Source organism: Photinus pyralis, unplaced genomic scaffold (assembly GCF_008802855.1).
Source record: "Photinus pyralis isolate 1611_PpyrPB1 unplaced genomic scaffold, Ppyr1.3 Ppyr1.4_LG7, whole genome shotgun sequence".
Taxonomy (NCBI): Eukaryota; Metazoa; Arthropoda; class Insecta; order Coleoptera; family Lampyridae; genus Photinus; species Photinus pyralis.
In genome coordinates, this window is record NW_022170738.1 from 3927847 (window position 1) to 3948807 (window position 20961).

The 20961-nt window shown below is 34.9% G+C and overlaps 1 protein-coding gene across 1 annotated transcript; it reads left to right on the top strand.

Annotated features, from left to right (window-relative positions):
- The first annotated feature begins 2318 nt into the window (after positions 1 to 2318).
- LOC116175523 (dopamine receptor 1-like) lies at positions 2319 to 20759 on the top strand. The gene is made up of 2 exons (XM_031493684.1): positions 2319 to 2403; positions 20446 to 20759. Exons 1-2 carry the CDS (start codon positions 2319 to 2321, stop codon positions 20757 to 20759), a joined length of 399 nt encoding a protein of 132 aa, XP_031349544.1.
- Positions 20760 to 20961: the final 202 nt, after the last annotated feature.

The window sequence follows — 20961 nt, forward strand, 5'->3', positions numbered from 1 at the left end:
GCCTTGTTTTGCCATTTGCATAACTGTTCAGGTTTATATGTCGATGACGTTGTTTGCTTTATCTTTCAGTCCACCACATATTAGTCAGAATAGTGCTTTCCTTGAGAGCGTCCAAAGGGTGTATCTACATTTTTAATGGTACACACATCCTTCGATCGAGGTAAGAATTGGATTGTGCTAATCGGCTTGGAAGTAAAGCGGGTACGTAAAATGGCAACGAGGATAGGAAACGCAAATGTCTTACTTGGGGTAGGGAAATATCTAGAGACATGAACTGTGTTCATACAAGTACATAGAGTTGATCCCGGTTTTCCATATATAAATCCCGGAAAAAAAAATAACGGAACGTTTTGAAAAGTTACACTTGCTCAAACCCGAATACCTAGTGGCGACACTGCATGAACCAAAAGATAAATAGCCTCAAACCTCGATCGCGAGGTCGTGACATAGGGTGTGTGTGTGTGTGTGTGTTGTCTGAGGTTATAGTGAACTAATTCAACCAATCACGCAGCGCTCTCCACATTTTTGTTTAATATTTTGGGTTTTGTTCCAGAAAAACATGCTTTTGTTAAATTTGATTCTCACATGTGTAACATTTTATTTTATTTTGTTTTTTATTAAAATATTATTTTTTCTGTTGGTTCTTTTTATTTTGTGCGTTAAAAACGTGTAATTGGATTAATAGGTATGACATTAAAAAAAATTAAATATAACAACAATAAAAAAACCAAAAAACAACAATATTTTGGCCAAAATGACAATCGAAGTAGTACCCATTAAATTTTTGAATGTGGTATATATACCCGGTCATCATGTTAGTTCACAGCTGAGGGATGTCTGGCAACCCTAATTAGTACAAAGGGTTAATTTTTATCTCCAGGCGAACGGTTAACGGATGTGAATAAGAAACGTGCGGTTTTTCAGACCTTTCAGAAGCTTGTGTATACCAAATGAATTGTCCGATACCAATTTCGAGCGCATTACTCAATTGTTGACAACACATTTTTTAGAAGTAATAATAAATTAGTATTGTCTACTATTCCTACCACGAGAGCAGGTTAATCAAGTTACATGTAAAGTCCCTGTTACATGTTTGCTCACTCCTCGAGCAAATAATTAAGTTCAGGAATTCCTTCGTAACGAAAAGCCAAACTCAAAAGGCTTCCAGACACCGGGTGTTCAGCAAAGCTGGACGATTTTACCACTTCGGGGTGCCAACCGGGGCGGAAAACGGGTGCTTCGTTACACCGAGTTTTAATTGGAAGTTGAGATTAACCGGCGGGGTTGGCGATATCAAGCTGATAACAGTATAAAAAATGACCTTGCAGTTTTAATACTCGTTTTCATCATACGAAACAATAACCTGATAATTATGGCTTAATGTGGTTGATATTCTGAAATATTAATTTGCTCTCGTCGTCTAAGTGCAACAAAGGTAATTGAAAGATCTTGACGGGAACAGTTGCAAACGGCGGATTTACAGTGTCTTAGTCATCTATCTTAAACTTCTACAGGCAAAGCGTTATTTATTTATAAATACTTAAATTATACTGCCTAATATGTCGGATCTATTAGATATATACATATACCTACATTCCTTTCATTACATAAAGAAATTATAATATATTATATTTTCTATATTCACTCATTTTTCATTTGAGGCATTCTTAAAATTCTTTGGCTCTGAATGTATCGACAGTAAATTCGTAGTAAAAAATATAGTTTTACGCGGATGGTTTCGAATATTATGGAAATCTATGCTTAAATTTGCAATTGTGACGATGTTCCTGACGTCTATAAATTTAAATCAAATGTGCCATTCATATTTCAATTTAGTTGGCTTATTAACACCAATGTCTATTCACTAAATATTAGCCACTCCAGTATAAACAAAGGTACATTAGTTGATGGACCGGATTGAGTGCTCAGCTATCTAAATTAGATAAAAGTGTAATCTTAATTTATGTTAGGAAACAGTAGTATTTCGATAGTAAACGTTGTTCCGTAGTTTTTTACTATTGTGTACTTACCTCGTTAAGTTATTCATGACGGTAATTTCCACAAACGAAATATAAGCATTAAAGTTGTTGCCATACAGCCTAAACTTATCCACTACGTAAATATTTTTATTTGTTCAAACGCAAATTAAACGTAAATGTAGAAGTGTCACTTTGACAAACTCCTGACCTGTTAAACATTCACAACTCATTGACTGAACCATTTCTACAATAAAACGGAGGTACCTACTTGGACATTTCTATTTAATATGCCCATAAACGCGTTGCTCACAAAATACTAATCCTTGCTCTTTGTTTCAGATGATTACCAATGATACGGAAGTAGAGGAAAGTGGTGATCCTGAAGATCAGGATCCTGTAACTGTTCTGTCTATATTACTAGTTGGTAAGTTGAAGCTTTATAGTACAGTAATCGATAATCAGCATCTTTTATAAACTTCCGGATCTACTTGCCGTAATGAGGATTGATATCACAATACTCCAAGGCGAAATACCGGGAAATGTTGACAATACCTGAGAGTAACTTTACATAGATTTAAATAATATAGCAATTTGTGTTACGCTGAAGCACAATTCTACCTCATATCCCTAATTACCTATAAATCGTGCCTTGAGTATTGAATATAACCATATTTAGGTATTCTTAAATAGATAGGCCCATCGACCTTTCACGGCTCTTTCACATCACACTTCACTTTGGACTATCCACTATACACTTTTCACCATTCGGTGCCATTGGTCGGTGTAATATTGTAGAAGAATATTCCGGACATTTTCATATAAAGGATACTTCATGTATTGCGCGTGAGAAAGCTCTTCTTCCGATGGGTGTCACGTTTCCTGACGCCGCTTTAATAAAGTGCTTAGTTACATTTACAGGGGTTGGAAACTCCACTTGTACAAAATGCATTTTATTCTCAACTGTAACAATTAATTTTTTGTAATGAAATAATTAATACCCCTGCTAGCTCAGCAATGAATAAATTTTCAATGACTCTTACCCTGCGGAATGTTGGCTCTTTATCTCACCTTATAAAACGAAAAATTAAAACCTACTGCTCCGGTTTGATTACTCTCAAATAAATACTCATACAAAGTGATTCGTTTGAATACATTCCTGAAAATAATCTCGTTCCAATTTCAGTTTTCGTTACATTTTTTGTGATTTAAAATATTGATTGTACTACATATAACTGATACAAAATAAAGTTTCAATCCCCATATCGTGATCACGTTTCCAAATTAATTAATTATCTGATTTTTTTAATCGTAATTAATCAAACACCTGGTATAAAATTCTATTCAAAATAAGTTTACATCCCTCTGGATGCTAAATAAAATTTAAAATTTACAATGTACAATCGGAGGTTTGGTTACTCGTACGAATTTCGAACGCTGGCTGACGAGTTTGAATCAGGAGAAAAAACTGTGGTTCAGGTTTCTCGCAAATAACAGTTAAAATTTGGCTTATTCACTGAAATAATTTACTGATGTTCCATTGTACGTAAATGTGAAAAATTATCCTTATAACTTAGGGTTTTGACAGCCAACAAAAGCAAGCATTAATTATCCTTAACATTTTTACCGGTTGCCACTTTATTCAACATTTTATTAGCACCTCGTATAAACGACGTAGGTGCACATATTTGATTGGTAAACTGGATAAGCTACAACGAAACGATTTTTTTCGTTTTTTTTGGGCTTAAATGGATCAAGCCCATGATAGTCCTAGCCTAGCTGCATATGTTGAATATGTTGCATAGACTTCACGAATAGGGGCCTATCAATGCGACTGGTACAGACAATACAATGTACTGGACCGCAAAGGGTAAGACTAGAGGAGTAAAAAAATGAGATTTTGGAATTAAATCTGAATCTGTTTGCCTCCAGAGTCATTTAGAATATCGAAAATATTTTAACATTGGTAGGCAGAAGGCTATTATATTATTTAATTATTTGTAATCCCTCTCTTGTTCTGGACCCTTAACAGGCGTCCGCCCAATTACAGAGTGACCCGCCCAATGCTTTTTAGTGATGTCCCAGCGGAAGGTCTTAAGTTGTTCTATACCACTCCGGTATTTACCTTACGAATTAGGAAAAGCTAATTCGTAGTAGCCGGTAGAGTGCTCGAAACTGATCTAAAGAAATTCCCATCTCTGCCTCAGTTGAAAATTCTTAACTCAGACCAGGTTCGAACATCCGACCTCCCGACTATGTAGCCCAACGCTCTACCACTAAGCTACACAGTCGGTATTTTAAGGGTGGGGAATCTCCATTTTACGCACAAACTACTCAATGGATGTCACTGTAAACGCGACTCTACAATAAAAATGTAATTATGCTTTACATCAGTTCATCATCTACATGTGGTATAAGTTTCACGGCATAATATTAAGTACCTACTTTGGCAATTATTCTTGACGCTAGGTATGTTTGTAATTTGTATCAAATTCCCCGCTCTTAAAGCCTAAAACGACCACCTGTTACATGCTCGGGCGCCAAGTATGTTACGTCATTTTGTTGCTATGGCCGACCTTCGTAAAGACAGAAAGCAAAGATAGCAATTGTTTCTCCAGAGATAGCCGACTACCATAGAAATACCAAAAAAGTGTAGATTGCGTTCAGCAAAATCTAAACTAATTAAACGGTTTTTAAACAAATGAACGCAGAGAAACCTAAAAAGATCTCATCATCTAAAAGTTCGGCCAAAACAAATAAAATTTCCGTATTACATTAGTATTCCGCAAAAAACTGTTAACAGGCCACACGGAAATCCTCTTCTAATGTGTTTATAAATCGAATACGGCAAAACGCGAGTATATAGCTTTATAATTTTTACAGAAAAATATTGCTATACAGTTTTACCGTTTTACCATATTCGGCACTCGGCACTTTGCCGGTGTATTTCTATGCGACGAAAGGGGTTGCAAGCAATCCTTTCATACTTAATTTGTTAAATAGCACTATTTTTCTCTGAAATCGAAAAAAACGCATTTTACTCGTTTTTCTGTTGAACGCCATGCAATAACGAAATTTAATTTGGTCGAACTGGGTGGCTGGGAGAAAGGGTTTTCTGGCACTTAGACTATAAGATAACATTGGTGAATATGTGCTATTTAAATTCCATAAAATCCGGTCTAAAATTTTTAATGCTTTAATGTGGTTCATTTAAAAGGATACATGTAAGAGATACCATTCATCCGATCCCCATGAAACTTTGGACGGAAAAGTTAAATACTGTTTAACTTGATAATAATGTAGTCTATTATCGTACAAAATGTATAGTTTTGCCAGCGAAAAACAGGAAGAAATACGACTATTTGGTAATAATTTTGTGTTCGTTATAACCCCAGTTCCTCCGTGACTTAAAAAAATTTAATAATGTACTCGTACTACCCACCTGTACGTATACGTAAACATTCCCTAGTTCTCCCGAAACAACTTCGTTCAACCTAGACGGTTTCAGATTGTATAATAATTTGGCACTCTCATCTGTCCTACGGATTTGCATTGGCTTCTGATGACTCTTTCAAAACTTTAAACGTAATGGTGTGGAAATGTGGTTAAATAAATGGTTAGATAATAATTGACTCTGCAAACTCCATAGCCATAAAAAACTCTTTATTAATCAAACATTGATTGCTCTTTAACTCCATTGCGTCAATATTTGTTTTCTGTTCTGCCAAAATTGTGTTTATCTGAGCGAGGTGCACACACTTAAAATTTATAATTTAGGGTCGAGAAAATTACTTATTAAACTAAATATACGCCACGAGGTCCTGCCTAATTACTTGTATTCATGAGAATTAAAAAAAAAGACGTTAAGGATCATTTTGATCCAATTGCTAACTTGAATTTCGCATAAATTTCGTTACCTTTCGCCCTAATGACCGCGATGAAATAAATTGTGTTACATAAATAATTAAACACACTTCAATACTTCTTCACTAGGAGCATGTTTGCCTTGTATAACAAACCGTATAATTACGCGCTATCTAAACACAGGTAAGTATCTTTTCAAATTCCACTACTGAATAAATAACAAAATAATTTTAATTGCTTGTGAATGTGTTATAATGGCTCGTTAATATTGAAGCTTGGATGGAAATTGATCTTTCTGTAAGTGAAATATTTAACTGTATCATATCCTATTTTTCAGACAATTTTTTGTTTAATAATAAATATAGCACACCAGCTATTGGGTATGACTACTGCGTATTATACGGTTAAAGCTATGCTCTTTTTGAATTTCATGCAATTTGGTCGTAACTGACGGAGATGTCAAAAGGGCCTTCCTTATTTTTGACTTATATTGTCAATTCACCAACTACAAATTACACTACAAATTTGATAAAGAATCCACATGCAAAATTCATAGTGATGGGTCATTCGTTTTCGAGATATCGTGCTAACAGGCAGACAGACGGACAGACGGTCGATACATAAGCTGTTACTTCTACATATAATAGCCGCATACATTAACGTACATGGTAAAAGGTTACGTAATAGTTTGTGTACAATAGGTAGCATATACCTATAATGTTAAATGTTATATGACTGTTACGTAGAAAAACATTACAGTTCCTTTTTGTTGTGCATAGGTAACATTCATGTTAAATGTGTTTGTAACTGTAGTGGTGGTCTAGTGAATGTGGATGGGAAAATAAGACACGAAGTATAATTTATACCGTCCTTCGTGCTTTAGCTCGTCTAAGATATAGGAAACTTCCTTTGTTTTGGGAGTAGAATAAGTTTTAAAATTGAAAATGACAATGAAGAAAGCTTTCCCTTTACAATAGAATGATTTCTGTGGGCTAAAGTAATATTAAACAATGAATGTCAAGGAAATGTGCACCATTGAACTAGAATTATAAAATTAGAGTAACGCTCACCAAATTTACGAACAGTGCTTTATTAGGAGGTCGTAATATTCGTAATAAAAAAAATCCACAATTTGTCAAGGAATCCTAGATTAAATTAATCAATACTACTTTATGACCACGTAATCTAGAGATGGGAGATATTTAGTCTAAATATTTACACACAACACCTCAAACCTTTACAGCAGATTTGGGCTAGCAGGTTCATTACAAGTACATGTAATGTTGGTAATTAAGATTACGATTACAGAGTAACAGGCTTTAACACCGCTAATCTATGCAATGGGGGTTGCTTCGCGTTGCAGTTTTATTCTCTAATCCCTTTAATCCGATGTTTTCAATTTAGGGAGATAGAGTGGCGCTTTAAATATAAATTACACGAAGCGGTGCGCCACGTTTACTTTTAAATCATAACCATCTTTTAATTACAAAATAGTTGAGGTCGCAATCATTAATCGTGACACCATTAATAAAAGCCGAAACAGGGATAAATGGAAAAAGTTTGTTCAAAACACCGAATGGTGAAACAATGGGTTTGTTTTTTATCGTTCTTGTATTGCACCTATATACATCTAAATTAATTGTCGGAATAATAAATGAATTTCCTGTGGCGGGGTTGTATTTACACTATCGGTATTGTATTACATTTAAAACGAATTTGATTTGTGTGTAGGTAATGAGTTTTGAAATTGTTTTGTGCAATATTTTTTTTCGCTATACAGCGTTGAATCAAAAGGGTAGCTATACATGAGGATCTCCGAAACTAGTACATACATAATACCGATTAAATTACTACAAGAATATTCATATAGTTTTATCGCGACTTGATTAAACGTTTTCCGGCGGTCATCTGGTGCACTTAAGAGAGTAAGTAACCGTTCGCGAATTTAGATACGAAAAATATCGCAAGTAGATGTGATATACTGAAAATCTAACACCGAACGTGTGAACTCCTTTAGTCTGTCTAAAAAATCCCGCATACGGTCTGTTTCCTCGCTTATTTCGAAAGATATCAAACCCAGTACACCTTATTATTGAAAATACACTTGTTGCTATCGCCTTTTATTTCCAAACACAATTTTGTTTCTGTTCGCTGTAAAGCGGTACATATGCTTAATAATTCGAGAAATACACTTTTTAATTCTAAAGCGACCACTTTTTTCTATTGTTCGGATACAGGTATGTTTTTTAGTGCACTTTCACTTTCAAAAAATAAAAAGTGCACTTTTGCGTTCTAGATGTTTGTCTGTCTGTCTGTCTGTCTGAGTCACAAAGGCTCCGGAGCTACACCACTTACAGACCTGGCATTGGTGTCATTCGATTAGAAATTAAAAATTATGTCATGGTTATTTGTTTTCTCGTTAAGGCATGAAATGTCCATAAGGGGTATTACAATCAAATTTGAAAGTGCACTTTTCGACTCTTGCTCACAAGTGGCTTAACGAATTTTTTATAATTTTGTTATTAGATTTGTCCGGTTCGTATATCCTCCCTTCCGAATTGTTTTCTTTTTGTGTTCTGAATTTTTTTCAATTCAATTTTTTAGGACTATCGCCATATGGGCGTTTCTCTGTTTGTTACCTACTCCATGAAGAGAAAGTGCATTTTCATCAAGATTTAAATTTAGATATGAAACTCGAAATCTATGAGAGGATAAAACTTAAAGTAACACAAAATGTGACAACTAATATTTGGTGATCTTTTACTCTCTACGTGCAAATTGTTCGCGCGTGCAGCCCCGTTATTTTCACTCATTGGATACCGCTCTTATTAGTTTTGGTGCCTTATCCGACAATGCTGCATTCACATTTCATTTCACGAGTTGTGTATCCACGAGTGAATTAACTTTCGCGAGGTGGTCACTTTCCCTTTATCATCGTGTACAATACATAACTTTATTTTATAGCGGACCCATGGAAATCTTTATAAAACCTCTGAAAATTTTGTAGGACGTCCAAAATAGCAAACTTAGGTTCTCCCGTCGTTTCCATAGGAAACATATTGTATTCAGTTCTGAACTTCATTTTATTTCGTGCTCCGCGTCCTATTTTTTAATGAGAATGACAGATGTCATTGGAACGCACAATGATTTGTTCCACTTTATCTACCTCTTACGGTTAAAGTGATTACTTTATTACCCTTACGGTTAAAGGAGACCCTCTGCCTTTAGGGAAAACACATGAGCAAATCGCAACTGCATAATGGCATCGAATTTGAGAGTATTACATCCACAGTATTGCCAACACTGTGGCCATTTGCAACCAGAGAGAACTCATTTGAGAGTTGTCTTCTCCTCCTCTCCTAACTGTAGAATGTATAGATCGCTGTGTAGTTCACCCAAGTTATGCTGAAGAAAATTTGGCTGTTTCTTAACAATTTGACGTAACGTCTTTAGTACGAAGCTTAATATTTACGAGAAAAAAAGGAAAATACCCAGCTTTTGATATAGCTATGTTGTAAATTGTTGTAATCCTAATCACTCATCGAGGTAATTGTCAAGTTGAGCAATACTTCATCACTCACAAATGAAAAACGTTCTTACGTTTCGTGTTTTTATGTTTCGGAAAATGATCTTGCCAACAATGGATTATCGCATGTGGAATAAATAGTTTTCAGCTTCAACACCAACAGAATCGTTTTATTCGCTTTACAGGAAAATATGTTGAGCGTGATATACTCGTATATAAAATCGAAGCTCCTGAACTTGCTGCTAGAAAGATTCTAAAATTTTACTGTGATACTACACGGAAGTAAATGCAATGGTACAATTATCGCAGGAACATTAAGAGCCATAGGATTTCTCATGGCGTCAGTTGCTTCGTCAAGTTTAATCGCAAATAAATAAATAATAAACTAAAATGCGAGCCCAGTTGTCGCTCAGTATCAATTCAAACAAAATTCTTTTAGTTAATAGCGTGGAGTCGGAAAGTTTAAGAACAACTCATCTCATGTGCATAACTAACTTTCATATTTATGGCGCGAGTTTTATGACATTTTGATTATGTCCTTCAAATCAAATCAAATTGATAGTATGGAGCACATGCACTTGTCAGGAACGCATCTATTAATGAAGTCAGAACTTGAAATGCAAATATCTCGAGAACGGAGTATCGGAAGTCGTTACTCACAAGAGGAAAGTGATGCATCTTTTAGAGGTGTTGCATACATAAATAACGTACGTTTTCCTTAATTAAAAAATTTCCTGGTACTGTTATTACTCGTCATAATTTTGATTCTCCCTGCCGTTTTGTGTCCGTCCTTGTACTTACTTAGTGCGCACGCAAAATGTTCGTGGAAGGAGAAAATGTGTTGTGAAGAGAACGGAAGAAACAAGTTCCAATCTTGCTGCTTGCGAATATATTTTTACTGTGGTGTGTCGTGCCGAAACTCAATTTTTGAAACCCTAATTTTGCAATAGAAGAAACAAACCCTACTCGACCATCGTTCTGCTCAACAAACCGCGCTGTAAGTACTCCTTATTTTTTTCCTCGTTTTAACCGCTCCAAATTCTCAAGTACGTTATATAAATCAATTCTCCGCCGCTGAATTTATTCAAATTGTATTTAAAAATTTCAATTTTTGAATTGTTTTGTTTTTAAATTTATTTTTTTCTGATAATCAAAAAACTAGGAAGGTCGGTCAATTATTTTATTTAAGATTTACTCTTCATTTTTGGTCCTTCGAGCCGGATGTTGTGTCCCTGATAAAGACGCTTATTGTTATTTGCAAAAATGAAGAGTTCTTTTTTCCCCAACTTATTTTTATATTTGTACTCGGTGAACTACCATTTATATATTATACAGGGTGTTTTTTTGGGAGCTTTAGTTAAACGTTTCTGGGAAAGTAAAATACGTAGGTTTTTGAAAATTTGTACTTAGGAGTTACTCTGAAGGCCGAATCGATGTAAAATATTTTCAAAATGTCCGCACTTCCGGAAACACCGGAAGTAGATAGTAATTCCGTTATTTTAAATGGCAACCCCTATTTTTTATTGCATTTTTGGATTCTACGTGAAATTTCAGTTCTTTTGATACCCATATGTCGATATCTGCCATTTATGATTTTTAAGTTATTTTGACTTTAAGAAAAAAAATGGCGGATGCAGATGGTACCTTGATAATTGATTACTTGAAAACGGTTGTAGTCATGGCAACCCATTTTTATCAGTGCATAGAGAATGAATAGGGCTTTCTTTTAGTGTACTTAAAAAAAAGTTAAGTTGCGTACAACCGCACCTATGGAGATCCAAATTGAAGAAACTTCAAAGTCCATAAACTCAGTTTTTTTAAATGGAATGACCATGTTCTTAATATTGCATGAGATAGAGAATCGAAATTGGCATATTTTGATATTACATGTTCCTATAGCTATCTTTAACAGTTTCTGATTTATTCCCATTTCATTGGATTGATCTCGGAATTGATGTCATTTTTTTTCGCATTTTCTTTTTAGTAGATGGCCATGATTTTATAACAATCGAATTTTAAACAAATCAAGGAATGGAGTCTTTAATACCATTGATTCTAGTTCTAGTCTAAATAATTCATTAATAAATAACTCATTTATTAAGGATATAGGACGGAAAATTTTTGAAAAATTTGTTAATCTTGCATTTGCAATTCAATTCATTTTCTTAAATATTCTCTTGTAGAGCTTTGTATCACTTGTGCTTCAACCGTTTGTAGTGCATTAGGGGTACAAAATTTCCAAAACTCATACAATTTCGTTCCAGTTTTAGAATGAATGTACGGAAAGCACGCGCCGCGATTCTGCCCATTTCACCATAAATAACAATTAAATTCCAAAATAGGTGAAACCACTGCGAGTCATTTTTCGATTTTTGAAAAACTTATGTTAACCTATAACAGTGGGTGATGGATTAGTGTCACTAGATTTGTTTAAAATTCAATTGTTATAGAATCATGGCCGACTACTAAAAAGAAAATCCGAAAAAAATAGTGTCAATTCAATAAAATGGGAATAAGTCAGAAACTGTTAAAGATAGCTATAGGAACATGTATTGTCAAAATATGCCCATTTCGATTCTCTATCTCATGGAATAGTAAGAACATGGTCATTCCATTTAAAAAAACTGAGTTTTTAGTCTTTGAAGTTTCATAAATTTGGATATCCATAGGGGCGGTCGTATGCAACTTAACTTTTTTTTAAGTGCACTAAAAGAAAGCCCTATTCATTCTCTATGCACTGATAAAAATAGGTTGCCATGACTACAACCGTTTTCAAGTAATCAATTATCAAAGTACCATCTGCATCCGCCATTTTTTTTCTTAAAGTCAAAATAACTTAAAAACCATAAATGGTAGATATTGACATATGGGTATCAAAAGAAGTGAAATTTCACGTAGAATCCAAAAATGCAATAAAAAATAGGGGTTGCCATTTAAAATAACGAAGTTACTATCTACTTCCGGTGTTTCCGGAAGTGCGGCCATTTTGAAAATATTTTACATAGATTCGGCCTTCAGAGTAACTCCTAAGTACAAATTTTCAAAAACCTACTTATTTTACTTTCCCAGAACCTTTTAACTAAAGCTCCCAAAAAAACACCCTGTATTCGCGCAGATAAGATGACCCTAAATCGACAACGTTGTTTTCTTTTAATATGTACAATATTGAAGCTTTCGCAAAGAGGGATGTTCACTACGCTTTACTTACTTTGGATTATACATTTATAATACCCCAGCCCGACTTAGCCTCCTTTTTTTTACAAGAAAGGAATTTCATTTTGAATTAATACGTGATTTTATGTATAAATCGTTTAGATACTAATTACCTATTACGTTTTCAAATGTGTTGTGGTAGTAGAACTTCCCCTTATTGAAATCGTTTGATCCTTAGAAATTGAATAAATATATGTAGGTAAACGTTTGAACAAACGGCATGCGGCGCACTGTTTGAACTTCAGAATTTCAGCCACATGTGTCAGAATGCTTTTCAACGCTCCGTACGACATTTTTCAACTGCGGCAATTACATTTAATTGAATTAAAGGGGTTGTTTGACGAAAGCGTGGAGAAGCATTAGTTTTGCACTTATCTAGGCAAATTACTTCCTTTTTCTCACCACTCAAGTTAATCTGAAAATTACTTACGTTAAATTTGTAATTAGTCGCTTTTTTGCGTATAAGCCGCATTTTAAAAGGAAATGCATTATCACATTTTCTCTTTCCCGACTTCTTGCAAACATTATTGGAAAATTAATAACACTTTCAGTCCCACTTTTTATCCCTGTAAGATGGCAATATATATCTGGAATATTTGCGCGGTAGGGAAACTTTCGTAATAGGAGAGGCTTTTTCCTTCCATTTATCTTCATCGTGGCACTTTTTCTTAATATTCCCCTACTGCAATTGTGTACGCCTTTTGTGGGAACCTTTCTCGAATTAATTGCTGATATGATTGGAAATGCATTGCTTCAGCTCTCGTTTTGGTTAATTGAATTGCGTGTTTAATAATAGAATCTGGGTAAAATTAATAGGTAGAATTAAATCTACTATACAGGGTGTTTTTTTGGAGCTTTAGTTAAACGTTTCTGGGAAAGTAAAATAGGTAAGTTTTTGAAAATTTGTACTTAGGAGTTACTTTGAAGGTCGAATTGATGTAAAATATTTTCAAAATTCCGGAAATACCGGAAGTAGATAGTAACTTCGTTATTTTAAATGGCACATGTCGATCTCTGCCATTTATGGTTTTTAAGTTATTTTGACTTTATGAAAAAAAATGGCGGATACAGCTGGTACCTTGATAATTAATTACTTGAAAACGGTTATAGTCATGGCAACCCATTTTTATTAGTGAATAGAGAATGAATTGGGCTTTCTTTTTACTTTTAGTGCACTTAAATAATAGTTAAGTTGCGTCCAACTGCACCTGTGGAGATCCAAATTTAAGAAACTTCAAAGTCTATAAACCCAGTTTTTTAAATGGAATGACCATGTTCTTACTATTGCATGAGATAGAGAATCCAAATTGACATATTTTGATATTACATGTTCCTATATAGTTATCTTTAACAGTTTCTGATTTATTCCCATTTCATTAAATTGACCTCGGAATTGATGCCATTTTTTTTCGCATTTTCTTTTTAGTAGTTAGCGATGATTTTATAACAATCGAATTTTAAACAAATCAAGGAATGGATTCTTTAATATCATTCTAGTCTAAATAATTCATTAATAAATAAGTCATTTATTAAGGATATAGGACGGAAAATTTTTGAAAAATCTAGACAGTCGTTCAACTGAATTTCTTAAACAACGTATAAGTCTGGAAATTCAGAGCGGTAATGCGATATCTGTTCTAGCAACAATTCCATACCAAAAATGTTTCAACGAGGTTTTTTATATTTTACATTGAATTTATTTTGTTAATCCTGCATCTGCAATTCAATTCATTTTCTTAAATATTCTCTTGTAGAGAGACTCGTGCTTCAACGATTTGTAGTGCATTTGGAGGTACAAAATTTCCAAAATTCATACAATTTCGTTCCAGTGTTTGAACGAATTAAATTCCAAAATAGGTGAAACCACTGCGAGCCATTTTTCGATTTTTGAAAAACTTATGTTAACCTAGAACAGTAGGTGACGGATTAGTGGCACTAGATTTGTTTAAAATTCGATTGTTATAAAATAAAGGTTGTGGTGTTAAATTACATTTTCAATGGCATCTAAGGTCGATGACCTGAATTTTCAAGGTCGAACAATGTAATTCCATCTAATTTTATTTTCAAAATCATCAAAAGTCAACGGCTCCATTTTTGTGTTGTCAAATTACAATTTCAATGGCAAACAAAGTCAATGGCTGCATTTTTGCGTGGTTCTAAAGACAATGAACCTATTTTGTGTAGTATCAAGTTACATTTTCAAGGCCATAGAAGGGCCTCATCTTTTGTGCTAATTACATTCTCGAGGTCATCTAAGGTCAAAGAACCAATTTTTTGCGGTATCAAATAGCATTTTCAAGAGCATACAAGGTCAAATTACATGTTAGAGGTGATCAAAAGTAAAAGACCTCTTTATGTGGTGTTTAATTCCGAACAGATTTTGTCATTTAAAAGTAGACATAGGGAGAAACTGTACATGTAAATCCATACGTTTACTTCTTAATATACCTACATCTATCAAATCACTATTTCTAATTTCTTTGTCGCTTCTGTTGGCATCGTTTGGAAAATTGTAATCGATACGTATAACCTTATACGTTGACCACACGTCTTTATAGTGTAAATCACGTAGGAATGTAATACCAGGTATTCTCTACGAAATTAAATAATACGATTAATTTGATACAACCGCTGTATGTGTAATTAGAGGAAACCTTTTGAAATTCAAATTGTAGGATTTGGTAGCAAAATGTTATGAAAACCTGCTTGTTTAATATTCTAGTTCGTATAAATGCAGAGGGTTCGAATTGAAACAGCATCTGGAAAATGCATTATGAACGAAACAATAGCATTAAATGTGATACCATATCGCGTAGGGAATTCTCGTTTGTTTATCATAATTTTGCAAAACAATTGCAGCTTATTTAGGGAAAATAAAGCGTGTTGAACGAGTAAAACAGCTAGTTATGTAAAAACACACACTATGAATAATGAGAGAAATATTGCAACCATTGACGACACATACAAGGGATGCTGAAAGGGTTCGTGGAATCTATATGGTAGTTGTAGAGATGTTAAAGTTTTTCAGCTGTGTAGTTCGAAAGTATAGAAGAAGCTTGCACTATTACTTTATTAGTGGTTTCCAATTGCGGGTTCTTCAAATTTTTTTTTGTACATTCTTGCCTTACCCCCACAACTGTTAAGATAAAATGTAAACCAGAGGCTGTCAATGTCAGGTTAAAATTACGGATTCTTTAATATTTCTGACGTAAATGTTTACTGCTAGACTCCGGACGAACTTCACTTTAATGGGTACTTGGGAAAACCTTAAAGAAGGGCTAACTTATGCGATTACTGCGCGATAGACACAACATTAAAACTACTTCCCCGTGTACGTGACACAGCCCTTGAACTTAATTCGAACGAGAACATTCACCTTCATAACGATGAAAAACAGGGCCTTTTGGTGAAACACAGTCAGTCTTGGTGGTTATAAAGTTTATTTAGAAGTAAGTGTAAAGACTACACTTTTTTCTACATAAACTTTACAACCACCAAGACTGACTGCCTTTCACCAAAAAGGTCCGTTTTTCGTCCTTTTTAACTCTTCCCTATCTTTGAACTTTCCGACCCATTTCCTTGCTGACTAATGGCAATAACCAATCAATCCCACTAAAAAGGACGGTCGGCTCCCCTTCTCGTCTAACTTGAATATGCGTCTTCGATAAACCTGTGTTTACTGCGACAAACACCTGTTTATCTACAAATTATTTAGCTTTAATAGAGCGATAACGAACTCCTTATCGCAAGACCAAATTTCAGTAAGATAAAATTGTACACTTAACACTTTACTTCCAGATGTCCAGATCAAATAATTCTAACACAAAACAACATTGGCCTCAAATTCAAAAAATATCTTCGAATTTATGTTCAATCCAAATTAACAACCACATTTAACCTTAAAAAATTCAAATTCACCACATTTTTTCCTCCTTGGATTGGACTATATCACTTCTACACACTTTGACCCGGGTTCGCAAACACGTAGTGTTACTTTTACAAAAACCCTCATGCCGGCCCGTGTGGCTCAGTTCAGTTAAAGCTGAACTGTGGTGCTAAGGGTCCCTGGTTCGAATCCGGGTTCGGGCATGGATATTTGTAAATGTATAGTGGGTTGGGTTGGTAGAGCAGCCTTGGCTGAAACCCCGCCCACTGAAAAATAAAGGCAAAATAAAATAAAAAATATGTCTCTGTGCTTCAAAGCTTTGTTCTCTGTTGCCAAATACCCCGACAAACTTATCATTTTCCGACGAGGATGTCACTAAAAATTGGTTGATAGAACTGATTTCTTTGACATATCTAAATTAAAAATAATTATTAAAATGCCCAATTAGTATTTCGCTGTTGGCGTATTTCTTGTGTAAATTCAATTTTAAGCACATTATGGCTTGGTAGAGTAGTAATAACAATTAAGGCCGTAAGTAGGGTAATAAAAAAGCGTGAAACTCAAAGTTTCGCTTGCAGGTTTTTATTTAGTCGGATTATGACTGCTGTACAAGGTATAGCAAAAATCAGATTGCTAACTGAAAGTATAGGTACTTCCAAACTGCAAATAGGGATGACAAAAAATGGTTTCCGACGTAAACTCACTAACAAAAAAAAAGGGTCCGTTAACTTGGCCCCCCCACTGAGAGATTTGATAGTCGCATTATTTTGAAATGAATGCGCTCGTTATGCGCTCATATGCGCCACCGATAATAACTCTTGTGCCATTATCGTTTTTTAGAAATCCGAAAAAACATTTGGGGGGGCCAAGTGAACGTAGCCCCCCCCCCCAGTACGTATTTTGTCCCTTGTAACTAGGTCACCTGATACATTTGGTTATGCGCTCAATTGCGCCACTTGAATTAAAGCTAGCGCCATTACGGTTAAGCCGTGACAAATTTTCAAAAAGTGGGGGGGCCAACTTAACGTTTTTAAAAGTTACTTTTTTTTAACATCTTTTCATACGAAATTGTACTCTCAGGTATGCGCTGAAATGCGCCGTAAAAAGATATCTTTGCGCCATTATTGTTTTTTGGTTATCCTTAAATATATTTGGGGGGGGGGGGCAAGTGAACGGAATCCCCCATAACGCATTTTGCTACCGGTATTTGTGCCACTTGATACATCTGGTTATGAGCTCAATTGCGCCACTTGAATTAAAGCTAGCGCCATTACGGTTAAGCCATAAAAATTTTTTAAAAAGTGGGGGGGGGCTAACTTAACGTTTTCAAAAGTTACGTTTTTTAACATGTTTTTTCTACTACATCGTACCTTTCATCATGCGCTAAAATGCGCCGTAAACAAAAATCTTGGCGCCATTATAGTGTTTCAGAAACACTATACAGGGTGTTTTTTGGGAGCTTTAGTTAAACGATTCTGGGAAAGTAAAATAAAAAACAATAATGGCGCAAAGATATCTTTTTACGGCGCATTTCAGCGCATACCTGAGAGTACAATTTCGTATGAAAAGATGTTAAAAAAAAGTAACTTTTAAAAACGTTAAGTTGGCCCCCCCACTTTTTGAAAATTTGTCACGGCTTAACCGTAATGGCGCTAGCTTTAATTCAAGTGGCGCAATTGAGCGCATAACCAAATGTATCAGGTGACCTAGTTACAAGGGACAAAATACGTACAAGGGGGGGCTACGTTCACTTGGCCCCCCCCCCAAATGTTTTTTCGGATTTCTAAAAAACGATAATGGCGCAAGAGTTATTATCGGTGGCGCATATGAGCGCATAACGAGCGCATTCATTTCAAAATAATACGACTATGAAATCTCTCAGTGTGGGGGCCAAGTTAACGGACCCCAAAAAAAAATACACGCGCATGAACAGTTACGGCACTATAATTTGTATTGGGTAATTTATTATTTCTGCCATTGTAAACACTACACTATATACATTATTGCATAGATTATATTATTACATGCACTTACAAGTAAGGAAACGGCCTCTTGTCGACATTTCTAATGAACAGTTGCGACACCGGGTACTTCCGTGCGTTGAAATCTAAAGATATTACATTTTGCGAAGCAAATTGTCGGCGTTTAAATTAAATCACAAATGAATGAGTGGAGTGCACCTCAAAGGTAGGTTTAAGCACTCGCTGAAAAATCAAATTAATTGTAAAGGTCATGTTTCTCATTAAAAAAAACTTACCTGCTTATTAGTTTTCAGTAAGTACAGCTACTTTTAAAAGTGATTCACTTTTTAAGGCTGCTCTGTAGAAATTAGTAATAAGGGAATAAGACACAAATCTTGTGAGAGTGCGAGTATTCGTATTTGCAGGTTAGAGCGGTATCGGTATTAATTTACAAATTTTATAAATGCAACCATTGAATAAAGAATCTTATTATTCAATGATGCAACGTAACAAATCACAGCTTCCAAAATGGCCGACTTTTCATAAATTTCATAATCAAGACACCCATTCAAGAAAATTGGCAATTTATTTAATGTAAATAATAATGAAGTCGCAAACTTACTTAATGATAAAATTTCATACCAAATTTGTCATAAACGTACCTACTGTGTACGTAATATCCAAGCAATAATGTGAGCAAATCCTCGCGGGACATAAGTTTATGTACGTAATAACATTTCCCTTAAAATTATAGAAAAAATTCAAATTTGTACCGTTAAAGTTGACAGATGACATGTACCCGGTCGCTGTTAAATATTAATACTAAACGTGTACATATTTATTTAAGACATTTCTTCCTATACCTACGTACGAGTAATAAAATTCACAAAGCAGCTTAAAGGTTTTATTCCGCCGCGCGGAAAATATGTTAGTTTCCCGCAGGGCATGGCATAATTTTGCGAAATGCTTATGACACAATCAAGATATATCTAACGTTTAAAGTTGCTTGAAAACAAAGAGACCATATTTTATGGAACGTTTCGAAGCTGTAGTAGGTATAACGTGTACAGCAAAATATAATTCGTTTTATCAAAACGTTTCATCGTAATTCCTCGAAAGCTAAATTGAAAAGCGTATGAATTTTGCGTTTCTATTTTGGTCGGTCATTTGTGGATCGAAAACGTGTACCTACAGTAACTGTGAACCTTTTTCAAAAGGGATGATGTTATCAGATGCTAATAGGAATCTGAAAGCGTAACAATGCGTTCGAGTACAGATGATTGCTGTTGTGCGAATTGATAATTATTACCAATTATCCTCATTTGGTCATTTCAGCTACCCCAACTGCTGTTGATGGCACTTATATGTGCACATTACAATTAACGCAAACCTGTTGAATATTCATATTAATTACAAACCAATCTGAACGCTATCATTAGAGAAGGATAATTTTAAACAATATAAAGAGAAAGTGGTGCCCCCTCTTGACAACGAGTAGGTAAACCTATCAAATTAACCGCCTTCTTTAAAACTGCTTCAGACTCTTTTATCAATTTTGAACCAACGAACTCGTCGTTGTCGTTTGTCTAGTCCTAATGGTTGTAGCAACCACGCGAGCGGCCCGTGTTCGAATCCCGATCGATACAGAATTATTTTATATACTATTTCGCATATTTACATTTCCCATAGATTAATCTATGCCTAGACTAATACTGATATCCGATGTCACAACGACCCGTAGAGGGGTTAGTATTTCTAGTAGTTTTACTAAAACATAAACATTTAGCAGCGATTATGCTAGTCGATACGTTTGTTAAGCATCAAATTTGTAAAACAAATATAATCACTTGCTATGCAAATTATTAAATCTTCCCCGTAATAATATAGCACATCCAATTAGTGCCTGGTATCAAAGCAAATATCAGTAAAGAACTACTGTAATATTAATTCGTGAAACGAAACTGAATCCTGTCTTAAAAGTGACCGATTTACAAAATTAATATTTCTGTTTTGTTTCAGGAGTCTTCCTGTCGTTACTAATATTCCTCTCAATCGCCGGCAACATTTTAGTCTGCGTTGCCATATACACAGATCGTGGACTTCGTAGGATAGGAAACCTTTTTCTAGCATCACTAGCAATAGCGGACCTTTTTGTGGCCTCATTAGTAATGACGTTCGCTGGAGTCAACGATCTCCTGGGATATTGGATATTTGGAGCGCAATTCTGCGATACATGGGTGGCTTTTGACGTAATGTGTTCCACGGCGAGCATACTAAATCTTTGCGCCATCTCCTTAGATAGATACATACATATTAAAGACCCCCTAAGGTAAGAGAATATAGCTTTACTGTGTAGTCGATATCCGTTATTGATAGGGTAACGCTGAATAGCTTCGGTATCATTTTATGCTAAAGATAAATCAATTTACTTAGAGAAAATGTGTGAAACTTTGCAGTATTCGGGGATGTAGTTCCAAATTCATGAATAATTTTACCCTTTGTAGTTTGCTAATCTTGTACTGAAAAGCTACAGTC

Coding starts and splice junctions, on each gene's coding strand:
- LOC116175523 (XM_031493684.1), top strand. CDS start 2,319: ATGATTACCAATGATACGGAAGTAGAGGAAAGTGGTGATCCTGAAGAT. Junction 2,404..20,445: donor TCTGTCTATATTACTAGTTG/GTAAGTTGAAGC, acceptor GTTTTGTTTCAG/GAGTCTTCCTGTCGTTACTA.